Source organism: Myxine glutinosa, chromosome 2 (genome assembly GCF_964187855.1).
Source record: "Myxine glutinosa chromosome 2, kmMyxGlut1.1, whole genome shotgun sequence".
Lineage (NCBI taxonomy): Eukaryota > Metazoa > Chordata > Myxini > Myxiniformes > Myxinidae > Myxine > Myxine glutinosa.
The window spans coordinates 253,062,732-253,082,508 of record NC_136262.1 but is presented as its reverse complement, the minus strand read 5'-3'; the positions used below and the strand labels follow the sequence as shown (position 1 = coordinate 253,082,508).

General features: G+C 44.6%; 1 protein-coding gene across 2 annotated transcripts in view; it reads right to left on the bottom strand.

Annotated features, from left to right (window-relative positions):
* The window catches only part of LOC137420662 (mixed lineage kinase domain-like protein), a 64,704-nt gene that overhangs the window by 25,267 nt on the left and 19,660 nt on the right, over nt 1-19,777 (bottom strand). For both annotated transcript variants that reach the window (XM_078772431.1, XM_078772432.1), the window contains 2 exons: nt 6,503-6,638; nt 5,552-5,633 (listed from right to left, as the gene is read on the bottom strand). In XM_078772431.1, the coding sequence (XP_078628557.1) occupies nt 5,552-5,633; nt 6,503-6,638 (218 nt within the window). The remainder of the gene's footprint in view (nt 1-5,551; nt 5,634-6,502; nt 6,639-19,777) is intronic.

The following is a 19,777-nucleotide window of genomic DNA, read 5'->3' as shown; positions in this document are numbered from 1 at the left end:
TCTTTCTCAGCAGTGGGGTCCTCTTTGGTCTCCGACCATAGAAACCCCTGCCATTGAGTTGGCGACGGATGGTGTGAGTTGAAACTGTTGTACCTTGTGTCTGAATGTCAACTTGAATCTGTTTGGCAGTTGATCGAGGTGCTTTCGCCACCATTCGAACAATCCTTTGCTGCAATCTTCGATCAAGTTTTCTCTTACGGCCAAATTCAGGGAGATTGGCTACAGTGCCATGGGCCTTAAACTTCCTGATAACGTTGCATTTGGTGGACACAGGAACATCAAGGTCTCTGGAGATGGACGTGTAGCCTTGTGATTGTCCATGCTTGGCTACAATATTGTCTGACCTCCTCAGACAATTCTCTGGTTTTCTTTCTTTTTTCCATGTTCATTGTGGTACACACAGTGACACAAAAAAGCAGAATGACTCCTTTTCTAGATTCAAACTGGTTGAATGAATGATTTCTATATTGCAGGCATCTGCAACTCACCACAGGTGAGTTCAATTCCAAAGTAAAGGAGAATCACCTGCTTGAAATCGAATTATTTCTAACAACTTCTAAAAGGTGCCAATAATATTGTCCGGGCACTTAAGGGTTTCTGTGTGGAATAAGTTAAGATTTAGTAATTGTTTCACCTTTTTTGTTTTGTTCCACTGAAAACCAAAGAAATACATGTGTGGACACCAAAATATTTTTTAATTTCAACAATTTTCTGGAAGAAATGGTGCATTATTTGAAAAAAGTGCAAGGGTGTCAATATATTTGGCCACGACTGCATACACTCAGTTATAAAATCGCAAGGCATGGTAAATTTTGTCAGACTTCAGTCCAGATTTGGACATTATTTAGTGTACAGCATCCAATCCTCATATCCGAATCCAGATTTTGATGATATTGTTGCAGATATGAGTATTGCATTTTTTTGATTGTGTGTATTGTAGTGGTAAATTGTGGTGATGAACATTGTTTGGATATGGCCCCTCCTGCCTCCAGAGTTGTGTAAAGGTAAAAAGGGCGTCTCGGTAGTTAATTCCATGAAACACCACATTGAAGGACCCGATAAAACCCTTGTTCAGTAGCTTATATCTTATTATGTGTTTTAGGGTAAGGCCTTGTCTTCCATTAAAATAATACTCCATTGCACCGAATCAATTAAGAATAGCTCCCCTTCAATACTTCCATTTCCCAGCCAAACTCTCCATCTGCGGGTAAAGCAGTTCACAAGCGTGGGGTGCACGCCCTCTCAATTCGCTGCTATAGTGAATATGTGCTCCGTGCTCTGTTTGAACAGGAGGGGCGGGGTCGCCAGGGAGAGGAAAGCCCAGGGCGCGCCACGAAGGGCGGGGCTGTGCAGCCCCATGCCCAAATAAGGAAACAAGCCCGTGGCTCGCCACGAGGGGCGTGCCGTCGGCACGATGCCCAAATAAGGAGACAAGCCCGTGGGATTACCATACAAGGTCACGAAACAGAGCACGGGGGAGAGGGTGTGTCAGTCCCGCGCTGGAGAGAAGTGAGAGGCAGGGAATACGAGCTGGGCTGCGTGGAGAGGTACACGAAAAAGAAAGGGTCCAAGAGAAAGCAGAGGAACTTTTACGAACGAGTTGCAAAGAGATACGGCAGATGAGTCCAGCCCCGTTTCAACCAGCCGCGTGAAGCCCTGACAGGGCAGCGAGTGACCCTGCCGGCGTGCGCTGTAAAGCCGAATACCAGGAGCTGCCGGCGTGCGCTGTAAAGCTGAATACCAGGAGCTGCCGGCGTGCGCTGTAAAGCGGCTTACAAGGAGCTGCCGGCTCCCCGCTTCCCGCCCGGAGTGGACCTGCTCGCTGTGCCCTGTGATCCCACCTGCTCATCCTTTCCAGCCATTCCTGCCTGCAAGTTCCCCATTTGCGTACGTGAGTTTGTTTTGTTCGTGCTGTCCTGGGTAGTAACTCAGTCTGTATAAGCTAGTAATTTTCACTGTGTCACCTGCGTTTTCATGTCCGCTGTAAATACCCGTGACTGCTCTTTTTGCTTATGTGTGTGTAAATAATAATAAACCCCGTTACTCTTCTGTACGGCTTCTTCTTCTTCCTCTTTGCATTCGTCGTCTTAGTCTTTTCCACATTGAGTATCTGTGGCGCGATACGGCCAACGTTTGGGTGAATCGGGTTTAGTCGGGGAACAACTGTTCGGCCGCGGTGCCTTCGCTCGGCAAACAACATCCTTATCCGCGGACCGTAACAATATGCTTCAATTATGTAATGATAATTATCATTACATAATTGAAGCATATCATCAATGCTTTATTATCAATATCATATCATCAATATCATCAATATCACGATTATAATCAATCGTGCTTCCAAGGCAAGGCACATTTGAGTAGGCCGAAACAAAATGGCGGCTTTAGAACCCAGCGAGGTGCAGTGGGCTGACCAAGATGTTGGGCCGCGAAATTGGTACACCACCACATTGGGTTTTTTTTTCTTATGAGCACCTCGTAAATCATCTTCAAAAAGGATATTATAACACACCCCGGATATTATAACCAGCTGCTCCTAGACTCTGTGTCCTCTCCTGACAAGGTGGAAAAGTTTCTGTCAATCCTCGACTCTGATTCTGCAACTGGACCAGACGGCATCAGCCCACGGGTCCTAAAATCCTGCTCTGCTGCTCTTTCACACCCTCTCTCTGTTCTCTTCGCCCTCTCTTTTGCTTAAGGTCATCTGCCATCAACTCGGAAATCAGCCAAAATTACCGCTTTACACAAAAAAAGGTGCAAAAAAAGATCCTTGCAACGACAGACCAATCAGCCTGCTCCCAATTATCAGCAAAGTCATGGAATCCAACATTGCTTCGGATATCAAATCCTTGCCCTTCTCCAATGGCTTGATCTCTGATCATCAATTTGGATTCAGACCTGGTCACTCTACTCTGGACATTCTGCTTCTGCCATCTCAACAATGGATGGAGGTCCTCAATGTTAAACAGGAAATTAGAGCTGTCTCCCTTGACATATCACGTGCCTTCGATACGGTCTGGCACCCCGCTCTGCTCACCAAACTCTCCTCCTATGGTATCCATGGAAATCTCCACGCATGGCTTGTGGACTTCCTCTCTGGTTGTAATTAACGTGTGGCCCTGAATGGATTTCTTTCATTTCCCCTTCCTGTTAAGGCTGGAGTTCCCCAAGGCAGTGTTCTGGGCCCTGTGCTTTTTCTGGTCTTCATGAATGATCTCTGACTCTCTGGAAAATAATCTCTATCTCCTTGCCGATGACTCTACTCTATGCCGCTCCATACCTCATCCCTCAGATCGGCAGTCTGCAGCCTCCTCACTCTCTCCAGACCTGGACAAAAATCACAGACTAGTCAAACAAGTGGAACATGTCTTTCAATCCTAACAAATCTCACACTCTCATCATGTCTCTCCGAAAAGACCGTCTGGACAACCCTCCCATCCACTTTCTCAACAATTCACTCCAAGAAGTTCAGTCACTCAAGCTCTTGGGTCTCACAATCTGCCATGATCTTTCCTGGGAAAACCACATTTCCAAGCTGGCCTCCAAAGCCAGTCGCGGACTGAGCATCCTCCGTCGTGCAAAGCCCTTCCTTGGCACACCTGAGCTCCTCACCACAAACAAGGCGTTCATCCGCAGCTCGATGGAATACTGCGCTCCCCTCTGGGCTGGTGTTCCTGCCTCACACCTAGCTCGGCTTTACGCTGTTGAAACCAAAGCTTTCAGAATCATTGGAATCTCCCGCGATGAAGTCAACTCTGAGGGGCTTTCACTCGCTCACCGCAGGCAGCTTGGTGGTCTTTCTGGCTTCCACCGACTCCTCTCTGGCCTAGCCCTAACAGCTCTGTCTGTGCTCTGTCCACCAAATACTCCTGCAGATCGCACAATATCTGCCAGCAACCCTCTTCTGGTGAAACTGCCAAAATAAAGACTCTTTGCTCACCTTCACTCTTTCATTCCTCTTTTCTCCCGCCTCTGGAACAAACTCCCTTACTCTCTTCAATCCCACTCCTCCTTCCAGGTCTTTAAAACAGCTGTTCACCACCATCTCTAATCTTCCCCCATCCAAAACCTTGATCTTTTCAACCCCGTTAATTCACCCCAGATCCACTTTTCTGAAATACTGACTTCTTTCCTGGAAGTCCTAGTAGTGTCCATGTGTTTGTTTTTTGCCTCTCCCACCCCCCACCGCCCTTCCCACGCCTCCTCCCCCCAAGCCCTCTCCCTCCCACAGATCTCCCGTTGTCCCTGCTCTCAAATGTTTTACTTGTGTACTTCCCCCTCTCTCCACATGTCTCCTGCTCCCTTTATTATATGTCTTACATGTCCGTTTTCTTTTGTCATTAATGTTAGGTCTTACACAAGCCTCGATCTCATATACAAAAAAAAAAAAAAAAAACCCCCAAACACCCAGTTTTCATCCTTGCAATCTATTGGAGGTCCAGGTGTATGCATGCAAAGTTTGGGGCCGCTAGGTTTCATGGTTTTGGAGTTATGGAGGAGACAGACTGACGGACGGACACTGCCTTTTATTATTATAGATTGGCTATCTATTCGCTCATCATCATCATCATCATGTACCAAAGCCCTATGCAGAGCGGTGGTACTGCGAATGCAGTTGCAATCCTGATCGGGTCACTGCTCTGACTTCGGAAGACAGGGCAGAAATTTGAAAATTGTTCAGGGTGCCAGCTAGAGATCGCCAACTCTTCGCGAAGGACACCATGTGATCTTTAACGTCAACCAATTAATGCTGGCAGATGTGACACCGAGTGTAACTTCCATCCGAGGGACGGCACACACATTGATGAATCACCCTGCCTGTGAAACACCAGGATGGCAGTTTATAGCTGGATTTCTGCTTTCACAATTCTATTCTGCTTTCTCACCACAGACTGGTTCAAAGCCTATTGATCTTCTACACTGTTTTCTCCAGTCTTGCAACCCCCTGCCCATTCAACCATGAAACTCTACCCAGTTCCACAAGGGTGAACACATTGATCCAGCAACACCGTCCTTGTCAACCTTGTGAAGTACAGGTTTCTGGCTCAACTGCATTTCTTGGTTATTCTGTCTTTTCCCAGCTGCGAAATTGCCTCCCTGAATCTGTTTGATGATGTTCTTACTCCATTCCTTCAAGGTTGCAGTTTTCCATCATCTCATATCCAACAAATCCATTGATGAACTTGTATTTTCCAATTCAGATCCTGTCACACGCCACAAATTATTAGAGGCCACGTTTAAATGTCATTGACTGTCGGCTTACTCCCTCCTATCGTTTTGTGCAAGTTGAAATTCCCTCATCTTCTGTGGTTTTATTCCCCGGAGATACCCGATTTTGCGTCAAAAACAAACAAAGCACGGAAACGCATACATTCATCAATTTGAAATAAAGCATGGCAATGGATCATAAAAGATGGACCGAGGCTCAAAACGAAAGCAAAGACCTTAACACACACAGTATCCCAAAATATCCATCTGGCCAACTTCTCATCCTGTCTACCCAACATTTGCTTAAAATCACTTCATATTATACTCCTAACTGAATTTGTACCTTTAGACTGTTGTTCTCATTCACAAGAAAGCTTTCAGAACGCACATGTTTGTGCACAAAAGGACTTGACCAACCGTGGAGCCTGTTCGAACACACACAAAACACACACACTTTTTCTTTTCACCATCAAAAAAACAGGATTTAACTCTTGTAATTTATAGAAATTGCTCCCACAATTGCATTCCCATGACAAACACAAGATGCAATTGAATCATTAGACTGACATCTGTGTGAAATAAAAAGGATTTGAAAATGGTTGTTGGAATTGACAGATTCAAATGAGAACAAGAAAGAGCAATCAGAGATTGTAGACCCTCACCAGGACATGTTTTTTTAGTGGTTTTAAGGCTTCTGTGGTGAAACAAATATGGCGGCCGAACCACATGACTGACAATAGCATCGTTTTTTTTCTCCTCCAATTTATCCCTCGATGACAGTCAAGAAATTTCATCTGATCGGATGAAGTTTTGTACTTGTCTAATTATGACGTCATAATGGAGGCACCTATGACATCATCAGTAACATCTGTGATTCCCCATTGAGAGTTCTTTACAATGAGCCACGTCTCATTTTTGTCTGTGCTGTACTTTCGGAGATAGAGAGGTGCAAAGTTTTACGGTTTTTCCAAGATGGCGCCTGCACCCCGTGACCTATGATGTCATAATTATTAAAATTTTCCACAGGAGGAGGTGCACTTATGGTGAAAAATTCCTCCCAATCAGACCAATGGTTGCAGAGAAAATTATATTTATTCTGTGCGGACAAACAGACAGAAACGGACTCAAATGCAATACCCTCTCCTCTGGTGAGGGTAATTATCAAAGTTAAATTTTGAGCACAATCTTCTGCTTTTAACAACGAATTTGAAACAATATAAATAAACGGTCACCATACAAGTCATCCAAACAAATAAATAATTGCTATTTGAAATAGCATAAGAAGGTTGTTTACCGAAAGAGAGCACTGGCACCCTCCTGTGCCATGTGAACTCTCAGTTTCCAGCTCAGTTCCTCGTTTGATTGCAGTAGTGAAGACAGAGAGCCCTTACTGCAGTATTCCATGACAATACCACAGAAACTACCCGTTTCTGTGGAGAAACACATCATTCAGGATCAACCTCCTGTAAAGGAGCAGGTGTATTTACATAGCTCCAAGGGGAAGTTTGGAAGAAGAAGGATCACTGTCGTTTGCATTTCCATATATCGATTTCCAACATTGCAATATGTATGCAAGTACTGTATTTCTTTTGCATCACATTTTCCATCTTTTCACATCTTACATTGCCATGTGGAAGTCATGCCAAAACCGTACAAGTTCGTATTTTAATGGCCACCATTATTCCCCACGTTCTTGTACGGTTGGCTAGGGGAGGTGTAAAAATGGTTGTTGGAAATAACATATACAAATGACAACATTAACCAATGTTACGGCAGGAATTTATAATTGGTCAGGGTACTGGTGACAGATCACCTACTCTTCGCAAAGATACCGTGGGATCTTTAACTTCCAACAACTAATGCCGGCAGGTGGGACACCCAGTCTAATATCTATCCGAGGGATGGCACGCACATTGATGAATCACACTGCCTGTGAAACACCAGGATGACAGTTTATAGCTGGGTTTGCATTAAAACCCAGATGAGATGGCTACGAGGTGTATGTGTCTACCAATAGGCCTTCCTGCCAACACCTGGAATATACAAGCATATTTTCCGGCAAACTAGAAAAAAAATGCAGAAAGAGGAAATCCTGTCCATCTGCAGTGCTTTCAGAAAGTATTCACACCCCTTCACCTTTTTCACATTTTGTTGTGTTGCAGCCTGAATTTTAAATGGATAAAATTTAATATTTTTGGCATTGATCTACACACAATAAATACCCCATAATGTCAAATTGGATTTTCTTTTTTTTAATGTTTACAAATGAAGTTAAAATGAAAAGCTGAAATGTCTCGAGTAAATGTGTATTCAACACCTTTGCTATGACACTCCAAAATTGAGCTCAGGTGCATCCAATTTCTTTTGATCATCTTTGAGATGTCTCTACAACTTGATTGGAGTCCACCTGTATAAAATTCAATTGATTGGACATGCTTTAGAAAGAAACACACCTTTCTATATAAGGTCCCACAGGTGACAGTGCATGTCAGAGCAGAAACTCCATGATGAAGTCCAAGGAACTGTTCATAGAACTCCGAGATAGAATTGTGAGGAGGCGTAAATCAGGTATAAAACAATTTCTAGTGTTGAAAGTTCCCAACAGCACAGTGAGCTCTATCATTAGGAAATGGAAAGAATATGGAATTACCCAGACTCTTCCTAGAGCTGGCCATCCGACCAAACTGAGCTGAGCAACTGGCCAAGAAGGACCTTGGTCAGGGAGGTGAACAAGAACCAAATGAACACTGACAGAACTATAGAGTTCCTTGGCTGAGATGGGAGAACCTGCAGGAAGGACAACAGTCTCTGCATCACTTCACAAATTTAGGCTTTATGGGAGTGTAGCCAGACGGATGCCACTCCTGAGAAAACGGTACATGACAGCATGCTGGAGTTTGAAAATATGCTCATGAAAGACTGAGAGCATTAGGAAAAAGATTGTGTGGTCTGATCAGACAAAAATTTAACTCTGGCCTGAATGCAAAGCGCTATGTCTGGCAGAAACCGAACACATCTCCTCACACGTCTAACGCCATCCCTCCTGTGAAGCATGGTCGTGGCAGCATCATGCTCTGGGGATGCTTTTCAGCGCCAGGAAATGGGAGACTTGTAAGGATAGAGGGAACAATGAATGGAGCCAAATACAGTCAAATCTTGAAGAGAAACTGCTTCAGAGTGCAAAAGACGTTAGAATGTGACAAAGATTTACGTTCCAACAGGACAATGACCCCAAGCACACAGCTAAAGCAACACTGGAATAGATTTAGAACAAGAACGTGAAAGTCCTTGAGTGGCCCAGCCAAAGCCCAGACTTGAATCCCATTGAAAATCTGTGGAAAGACTTGAAGATTGCTGTTCACCGATACTCGATACTTCACCAATACGAAAAAATTGATCTTTGACATTATGGGTATTATGAGTAAATCAGACAAAAAATCTCAATGTATTCCATTTTAAATTCAGGCTGCATCACAACAAAATGTGAGAAAGTTAATGGGTGTGAATACTGTTGCGTTTATGGGGGGTAGGCAATGAAATACCATAGGGCCAGGTAGGATTGCATTAGGTGGTGTGCTCAGAATGTCACGACGAAGAAGAAGAACCTCCATGTAACTAAGTAGGGAATCCGTTAGGCCGGATGTCGCGCAAGGTTGTATATTTGTCTCCATGGCGAGGGGTGGGGCTATATTAATTAGGTAGGGTATAAGGGCAATTAATTTCCTGTGTGTAAATTACCTGTGGTTTTTCCTTTGTTCCGTATCACATATGCAACACCAGCCATGCACTCCGCACCTAAATTAAATCACACGAAATAAAAGCCACCGGATTCAGACATTTGGGACTACCACTGACACCACCAGCCGAGTCTTCACAAGGGCCGGCAAGAGGCCGTGAGGCCACGCTCCGAAGAATGATTGGTCGAGGCGATGGACTGATGCGATGGGACTATTTGATTGGAGTGCGCACGGACGTCATCACATGACGTTCGAGGACCAGGGACAAAAAGGCTGAGGACCACCATTTTCTCTCTCTTGCTTCGTGGATGTGGTCGCAAGCAGTCACAGTTCGTGCTCTTTCTCTTGGCGCTGGGTTGTCATTATGAACAGACGCATAGTGCACTCTGACTTTCTGGGTTTGTGGCTGGCATCGCGGGCAGTCACAGTTCGTGCACACTCTTGGCAGACGCATCCTTCTCTTGTCTCACCTCGGTGCTTTGTGGAGTGGGTGGCAAGGAAGGAGCAAAGGCCCGCCAAGGCGTGTGTTTTCTCACGCAGGGACGCGGGACCTTTGACGATCCCAGATGGTCACAGACGCCAGGCAGAGTGCAGGCAAACGCACGACACACACATTTATTTTACACTTTCGTTTTCCCCTTGTGTCGTATACGAGTCCGTGCGGAGGGTCCCTCCGTGAGGAATTTAGTGTACCGTTCAGTTTGTATTCTGAAATTACTTTTATTAAACCCGTTAATTCTTGAATTTCAATTCCTTGTCCTGTCTCGTTTATTTGTTGGTAGTTCGGAAAACCCACTTCGCGTCCGACCGTGCAGGTAAGAGCCTCGCTGCCCTCCACTCCACCCTCACGTGTATAAATAACACCGGCATATTTGAACAAATGCCTGGGAGTGTAAAGCTCGATCGGCCATTCGTCACCTTGGGGACCTTAATCCCCAGCGGTGAACATGATAATACTTTCTGAAGTCACTATATGGACTCAAAATGTGCCCTGATGTAATAAATCCATCGAATTCACAGACAATAAATAAATCTTGCTCGGGAGGGGAAAAACAAACAATTACTAATCAAAGGACATCCAAGAACCCAGTTGAGATTGGGTTTCAGGAGGGGAAGGCAAATTTATGTCACTTGGACACAAAAAACGAAGATGAAAAGGCAATCAACTCTAACATTTGTCACCTTGCAGACAGGATGGGGTGTCAATTCTTTCGATATGCATTTTTATTTTATTGTAGACAGTTAAAGCTCGTGAAAGAGCTATAACTATAACAAAACGGATCAGACCAACACATATCAGGAAGGACAACCAGAAGTAGAAGGGGACAAATACCAACAGCAAGGCAGAAGGAGAAAATAGACAGAGATGGACAAACAAGGGATGCATGTAACGAAGACTGGTAGGGGAGAACGTAAGAGGTGCACAAGATTGATACAGGAGCAAAATTTTGGGAAGGGTGGAGGAGCTTTAACGCTTGAACAAAATATCATGGTTTTGGATGGGGTACGATTTGAGATGGTGGTGAACAGCTGAGAAGAATGAGACTGAAGAGAATGTGTGTGGTGGTTCCACAGGTGGTTAAAAGAGGAACGAATGAGTGGAGTTGGCCTTGGATTCCATCGACAGACAGTTTGTAGAGCAAGTCGGCACGGGATCTCATCGGCGAGGGCACGGTTTTTCGAAGCTGCACACGCTCTCCACGCTTTTGAAGTTAAGTAATTGTTCACAATTGTATTTTTGGCGAAACTGTATTTATCTTTCGGTGTGTGCACCTTCATAGTGTGCCCCGAGGAAGATTCGCGGTGTTAATCTTTCATACCTGTATAAAAAATCGTCGGTTATTTCGTGCCGTGTTTTTTACGACCTAGTACCTTGTGTCCCACCTTGAGGCTTTGTTTTTCTCTCAGTGGTCGATTGTGGTCAAATTACTTTCGTCCTCTCGGTTTTTCCCAGTCTTTTCACCCCATACTTCCTTGTTTAAAATCTCAACTAAAAATAAAAAGAAAAAGAAAAAAAAAAGAAAAAACATTTCCTACTTTGTTCTGATTCATTTATTCGTTGTTCGACCACGTGTTTCACCCCCATTTCCCCAGATAGTTTTCACTGTTCAATTTTAAAATGTTTAAACTTTCCCCTGAAGTGATGTCTTCTGTCGTATATAATAACACCTTTTTGTTTTTCTTCTTTAAAAGGTTGCTTTCGACTTGCTCACCAAATCTATTCATTCCCCAAAAAAGTTCCATCTCTTACAGTTCCTCTTTCCGACATTCCCTAAACTCACTGGCACTCCACCACACCCTCCAGCGTCCTCAAACGTATCTTTGACTCGAAGGTCACAAGAAACTCATTTTGCAATAAATGTTCGTTTCCCATTAATCATACAACACTTTCTAAAATCCAAACTCACCCCTCCCCTCCAAATCTTCCCCATCACCCATCCCTTTCAAATCTCCCCCCTTGCCCCTTCCCTCCTAAACTCCCCCCGCACCCTCCCCTCCTAGACTCCCCCTCACACATCCCCTCCTAAACTCCCCCCTCACCGCTCCCCTCCAAATCTCCCCCATCTCCCATCCCTTTCAAATCCCCCCCCTTGCCCCTTCCCTCCTAAACTCCCCCCTAACCCCTCCCCTCATAAACTCCCCCTCACCCCTCCCTTTCAAATCTCCCCACCCTGATTTCTTCTCTAATTCCCCCCTCTCACCCCTCCTCCTCAAAGCGTCCTCCCCGCTTCTTCCCCCTTCCAACTCTCACCTCCATCTCCCCCAACCTTCTGCCTCGCTCTGCCCCCCCCCCCCTCAAATAACACCTCACTGTGCCTCACCCAATCACCATCAAACCTTTTGTCCACCCCCTCCTTCCCTTTCTTAGCTATTCTGAAATCTCTGACACACTGTCAAGAGCTCTCCTTACCTCTGCCTCCTCTTCCACATCTTACCCTACCCCTCCCTCCCCCTCCCCCCACCCTGTTCTGTATCCGATGCTCCCCCTTCCTCTTCATTAACGGTATGGACCTCAAACATCCGGGGCCTTCACTCAAACTTGACTGATCTCTCCATACAGGTTGCTTCTGACAAACCAGACTTGATCTGCTTAACAGAAACTTTCCTCCTTTATGTCTCTGATTCCTAAATATCTCTCCTGGGTTACTCCCTCTTCTGGTATGATAGACCTGAGCCTCGTCCTGGAGGTGGGGTTGCCATCTTTATCAAAAACTCTCTTCCTCACTTGCCCTGCACTGCCCTCTCTCCACCTCACCCCCAGGAATACCTCTGGCTACGGCTTCCCCTTCACTCCCACCTTTTGTTCATATGTGTGTTGTACCGTCCACCAAACAGTGAAGACTCCATCTACATCTCGCTGTCTGATAATATGGACCAACTTCTATCCACTCATCCCAACTCTCTCTTCCTCATATGTGGTGATTTCAATTGTCACCATGCCAGTTGGCTGGGTGTGGGTACCTCTCTCACCAGCCATGGCTCCTCAGCAAAGGACTTCTGCGACTCACTGGGACTGACACAGTCACACAATCTGTCAATTTCCCGACCCGGATCTCAGTCAACGGAGCATCTTCTCTTCTAGACTTGGTTATGACTAACTTCCCCGCAAATGTCTGCTGCTCTTCTTCTGCTCCAATCGGCTCATCTGATCATATGCTTGTTAAAGTGGACATCTCTCTGGCCATTCTCAGAGAGCCTCCTCAGTGTCGACGAGTCTGGCATTTCACTCAGGCCAACTGGCACAGTCTTCAAGCAGCCATCAATCATCTGGACTGGTCTCCCATCTCTACCGCCTCTGACATCAACTCATCCTGGGAATTCTTCCAAAGTAAATTGCTCTCTCTCATGCACAGATTTATCCCATCTCGTCTTCAGTTGTCATACTCTTCCTCCCGTCCATGGTACACGGAATCTTGTGATGAGGCTGTTGCCCAGAAACAACTTGCCTTCGCCTCATGGAAAGGAAATCCAACAGAAGGAAATATCTCATTTCCTTTCAGAAAGCCCGAAACAAGTGTGTGTCCACCCTCAGGAGAGCCAGGAAACAATATCTCACCATTCTCAAGACCGAACTCTCAAATCTGTCTCCCACTTCCAAATCCTGGTGGCATCTGGTCAAATCTGTTTCTGGTGTTTGTTCCCCCTCCATCACCTCCCTTACCTCAAACGGCTGCACAGCTGACTCCGCACGTGAAAAAGCTGAATGCCTCAACTCTGTGTTTGCCTCCAAATCTTGTGTCCCAAACCCATCCCTCTCTGTACCCACCTTAACCAGTCGTACCCAGCTGCTCCTGGACTCTGTGTCCTTTCCTCCTGACAAGGTGGAAAAGTTTCTGTCAACCCACGACTCTGATTCTGCAACTGGAACTGACACCATCAGCCCACGGGTCCTAAAATCCTGTTCTGCCTCTCTTTCACTCCCTCTCTCTGTTCTCTTCACCCTCTCTTTTGTGCAAGGTCATCTGCCATCAGCTTGGAAATCAACCAACATCACCGCTTCACACAAAAAGTTGCAAAAACAGATCCTTGCAACTGCAGACGAATCCCCCTTCTCCCAATTATCAGCAAAGTCATGGAATCCATCATTGCTTCGGATATGAAATCTTTCCTCTTCTCCAATGGCTTGATCTCTGATCATCAATTTGGTTTCAGACCAGGTCACTCTACTCTGGGCATGCTGCTTCTGCTGTCTCAACAATGGATGGAGGTCCTCAATGCCAAACAGGAAATTAGAGCTGTCTCCCTTGACATATCACGTGCCTTCGATACGGTCTGGCACCCCGCTCTGCTCACCAAACTCTCCTCCGATGGTATCCATGGAAATCTCCACGCATGGCTGGCGGACTTCCTCTCTAGTCGTAGTCAACGTTTGGCCCTGAATGGGTTTCTCTCATCTCCCCTTCCTGATCAAGCTGGAGTTCCCCAAGGCAGTGTTCTGGGCCCTGTGCTTTTTCTGGTCTTCATCAATGATCTCTCTGACTCTCTTGAAAATCCTCTCTATCTCTTTGCTGGTTACTCCACTCTCTGCCACTCCATTCCTCATCCCTCAGATCGGCAGTCTGCAGCCTCCTCACTCTCTGCAGACCTGGACAAAATCACAGACTGGTCAAACAAGTGGAACATGTCTTTCAATCCTGACAAATCTGACACTCTTACGATGTCGCTCCAAAAAGACCGACTGGACAACCCTCCAATCCACTTTCTGAATAATCCTCTCCAAGAAGTTCTGTCACTCAAGCTTTTGGGTCTCACTATCTGCCATGATCTTTCCTGGGAAAACCACATTTCAAATCTGGTCTCCAAAGCCAGTCGCCGACTGGGCATCCTCCGTTGTGTGAAGACCTTTCTTGGCACACCTGAGCTCCTCACCACATACAAGGCTTTCATCCGCAGCTCAATGGAATACTGCTCTCCCCTCTGGGCTGGTGCTCCTGCCTCACACCTAGCTCGTCTTCACGCTGTTGAAACCAAAGCTTTCAGAATCATTGGAATCTCCTGTGATGAAGCTAACTCCGAGGGCCTTTCACTCACTCACCACAGGCAGGTTGGTGGTCTTTCTGTCTTCTACAGACTCCTCTCCGGCCTTGCACCCCAAGCTCTCTCTGGGCTCTGTCCCCCAAATATTCCTACAGGTCGCACAAGATCTGCCTGCAACCCTCTTATGGTTAAACTGCCAAAATCAAGACTCTCTGCTCACCTTCACTCCTTCATTCCTCTTTTCTCCCGCCTCTGGAACAAACTCCCTCACTCTCTTCAATCCCACTCCTCCCTCCAGGTCTGTAAAACAGCTGTTCACCACCATCTCTTATCTCCCCCATCCAAAACCTTGATCTTTTCTTCCCCCGCTAATTTCACCCCAGATCCACTTTTATGAAATACCAACTTCTTTCCTGGAAGTCCTTGCAGTGTCCTTGTGTTTTATACTTCTCCCACCGCCGCCCCCCCACCCTTCCCACGCCTCCTCCCCCCAAGCCCACACCCTCCCACAGATCTCCCGATGTACCTGCTCTCAAATGTTGTGTTTATGTGCTTCCCTCTCTCTCCCCATCTTGTCTCCCGCTCCCTTTATCATATGTTTTATGTCAGTTTGTCTTTTTGTGATCAATGTTAGCTCTTACACGAGCCTCGATGCTGTATACAAAAAAAAAAAAAATGCATATGGAAAGAATTGAAACCCCATCCTGTTGCAATGTGACAAATATTGAAGTTGATTACCTTTATATCTTCATTTTTGCGTCAGTGACATAAATTCACCCTCACCTCCTTAAACTTAATCTCAACTGGGTTCTTCGATATCCTTCGATTGTTAATTGTGTTTTAACCTTCCTGAGCAAGATTTCTTTCTTGTCTGTGAATTGGAAGGATTTATTACATCAGGGCACATTTTGAGTATTGATTTTCCCATACACTTATACACAGTTCTCCACATATGGTCATGAGGTGGGGCTATATACAGACTTGGCATTTAATATGGAATATATATTATTTTTCTTGACTTGGGTTTACTTTCTGAACTCAGTATATCAATCTGGGGAGTTTCTTTTACCCTTCGGTGATGTCTTTGTTGAAAGAACCATGTCACTGATTGTCTTTCGCAGCAAGAAGTCAATAACAGGATTATATCACAGGTGGCGTGACAAAATGTAAGGACAGGTACATTTGACGATTGGCTTCACAATCGGGTATATAAGGGTTGTTGCGTTCTGTATTAGTGGAAAACAACTGCTGCACGTCTACAAAAGTTATTGCCGCTTCCTCTGGAGATGGTCCGTCAACTTGACAATGCTGTTTGTCATGGAGTGGTGGCTTTACGAAATTCTGGCATGAAACAGCGTGCTATTGCTCGGCAGAATGGCATCACTCAAGGTCAGGTGTCAAAGATCCTGAAACGAAATGCTCAGAGGGGTGTCCCTACTCCGATACCGAGGCCAGGACGTCCATGCAGAACCACAAGGAGAGATGATCGCCAGCTGCACCGGTTAGTCTGCAATGGCCGTACCAAGTCAGCTAATCGGTTTAGGGCTGAGTGGCAGCAACTGACAAATGTGCCTGTATCCAGAAGGCTAGTCAACCAACGACTGGTTCAAACAGGCTATCGTGCCAGGCGTCCCCTGAGAAAGCCACGCTTGACCAGCCAACACAGCCAGCGCCGATTGCAGTGGGCCAGAGACCACCGTCAATGGTAGCCAGGACACTGGAATCACGTGACCTTCAGTGACGAGTCTAGATTTCTGGTCTATCGTCAAGATGGCCGCGTCCGAGTGCGCAGACAAGTGCATGAAGCCCACAACGCAGATTGTATAGTGCCAAGAGTCCAAGCTGGAGGTGGTGGGGTGACCGTTTGGGCTGCTTTTCATGCAGGGGGAAAAACTGACCTGGTTGTTCTGAATGGAAACCTGAACCAGTTCAAGTACAGGGTCATTCTGGAAGAAACATTGCTTCCATTTGCTCGTGCAGCCTTTCGAGGAAACTTTGTCTTCCAAGATGACAATGCACGGCCTCATCGTGCTCGCATGATCCAACACTTTCTTGCTGACCGTGGTGTAGAGCATATGGAGTGGCCTGCCATGTCCCCGGATTGAATCATAGAGAACTTGTGGGCAGAATGAACGCGTCAAATCGACAACTTGGACCAGCGTGACCAACTTGGACCAAATCGACAACTTGGACCTCTGTGCGTGAATTGCAGCAGACTATTGTCACTGCATGGCAAGCGATTCCTGTCCAAACCTTTGCAAATCTCGTGAACAGCATGCCTCGACGTATATGTGCTCTCCTGAATGCTCGTGGGGGTTACACGAAGTACTGAACTGTAATTTTACTGTCCGTAATCCCAGTCATAATTTAGCTTTTGTTTTTGTTGAAATTTTTTTTGGCTAATGTGCAAAATAAGGAGATACTTCTGGAAAACGTACAGAAGTTTAACACAGTACTGTCCGTGAATTGAGTTCGATATCAGTTTACATCACTTTCAAGGATCAATTTATTTGCTTCGAAATGTCAAATGTGGTTTTTGTTTCTTTTAAAGATCACATTAACAAAATCTAGAATAATTTCCACATAATTCCAATGAACTTTTGCTTCTAAGTCATCTTGAAAAGTAAGTTCACCCCCACAAAAAAAATATTCCATTTTAAATGCCAAGTCTGTATATACTGAGGAACGGGCTTATTTTAGTTGAGGCTAATGACTGTACCTGAGTTGCTGTGTTGTCATGATTTTCACCAATCATAATACAAACAATTACTTTGCACAAATATATTTGTTGTGTTTGTGATATTACATTTTTATAGGCAATTTAGGTTGAAGATTTAGGTTGAATGTTTTTTTTTCAAGGAAAGAACCCCTCAGCACATACATCGGGGAGGGGTAGGTGCAGACTGGAAGTTTGGGACGATTACACCTCACCACCACGTAATTCAAAACACCTCACCACCAAGTAATTCAAAACACCGCACCACCACGTAATTCAAAACACCTCACCACCACGTAATTCAAAATACCTCACCACCAAGTAATTCAAAACACCTCACCACCATAAAACACATAATAAAAACACCTCACCACCACAAAATTGAAAACACCTCACAGCCATCAAGCACGTAATAAAAACACCTCACAGCCATAAAACACGTAATAAAAACACCTCACAGCCATAAAACACGTAATAAAAACACCTCAGCCATAAAACACGAAATAAAAACACCTCACCACCACGAAATTAAAAACACCTCACAGCCATAAAACACGTAATTAAAAACACCACAGCCATAAAACACGTAATAAAAACACCTCACAGCCATAAAACACGTAATTAAAACACCACAGCCATAAAACACGTAATAAAAACACCTCACAGCCATAAAACACGAAATTAAAAACACCTCACAGCCATAAAACACGTAATTAAAACACCACAGCTATAAAACACGTAATAAAAACACCTCACAGCCATAAAACACGTAATTAAAACACCACAGCCATAAAACACGTAATAAAAACACCTCACCACCACAAAATTAAAAACACCTCACAGCCATAAAACACGTAAAGAAACACATCACAGCCATAAAACACGTAATAAAAACACCACAGCCATAAAACACGTAATAAAAACACCTCACCACCACAAAATTAAAAACACCTGACAGCCATAAAACACGTAATAAAAACACCTCACAGCCATAAAACACGTAATAAAAACACCTCACAGCCACGAAATTAAAAACACACCACCACGTCATTTAAAAACACCTCACCACCAAGTAATTCAAAACACCTCACCACCACATAGTTCAAAACACCTCACCACCACGTAATTATAAATACCTCACCACCACGTAATTCAAAACACCTCACCACCACGTCATTTAAAAACACCTCACCACCACATAATTCAAAAAGTTCACCACCACGTGATTCAAAACCACCACAACGTTATTAAAAACACTTCACAACCACGGAAAGAAAAGTTTGAGGGAGTCGATAAGTGACAACACAGCCAGATGTGTCGATATATAGATAAATGACTGTACCCGAGTTGCCATTTTGTCATGGTTTAAACCAATCATAATTCAAACAATTATTTTGCACAAATGTATTTGTAATATACGTGATATCACATTTTAGAAACAATTGAAGTTGAAAAAAAAAAAATTCCCCAAAAAAAAAATATATATAATAAAAAAAAAAAAAATACCCTTAGGACATACCGACGGGAGAGATATGTGCATACCAGAAGTTTGGTACGATTTCACAAAAGTTTGAGAAAGTAGTTCAGTGACAACACAGGACAACACAACACAGGACAGGACAGACGCTGCACAAATATATATATATAGATACATATATAGCGTGCTATTGCGTCATGAGCATATATATATATATATATATATACAGTCACGTGAAAAGGTAAGTACGCCCCATGTAAAGTTTTGACTTTTCAACATATTTCAACATACAGCTATTTGATCTTCATTTCAACAATATTGATAGATAAAGGTGATATAATATAACAAATATCATGAAACATTTACATTTTGTAGTTCATTGTATAATTTATAAAAACATAAATGCAAATTTCGGATGTGGAAAAAGTAAGTACACCCTTGGCTCCAATAGGTGGTATTGCCCCCTTTGGCAGAAACAACCTCACGTAGGCATTTCTTATAGCTGTCCACCACTCTCCGACATCGACTGGGAGAAATTTTTGCCCACTCCTCCATGCAGAATTCTTTCAGCTGTGCGATGTTTGAGGGGTTTCTTGCATGCACAGCTCGTTTCAAATCACCCCCCAACATCTCGATGGGATTTAGATCCGGGCTTTGACTTGGCCATTCCAGAACCCTCCATTTCTTTCTTTTCAGCCATTCCTTGGTGGATTTACTGGTATGTTTAGGGTCATTGTCATGTTGCAAGGTCCACCTTCGATTGAGCTTCAACTTTCCGACAGATGGCCTCACATTATCCTCAAGCACCCTCTGGTACAATGAAGAATTCATAGTGGATTCTATGATGGTGAGCTGCCCAGGCCCTGATGCAGCAAAGCTGCCCCAAACCATAATATTTCCACCACCATGCTTTACAGTTGGTATCAGGTTCTTGTGGTCAAATGCTGTCTTTTGTTTTCGCCAAACATGTCTTCTGGTACTGTGACCAAATAGCTCTACCTTTGACGCATCTGTCCAGAGCACATTGTTCCAGAAGTGCTGGTCTTTGCCGAGGTGTTCATTGGCAAACTTTCGTCTTGCCCTGATGATCTTTCTGGACAGCAACGGTTTCCTCCTGGCACACCTCTCCCATGTCGATCAAATTTGTGCAGCCTCTTTCTA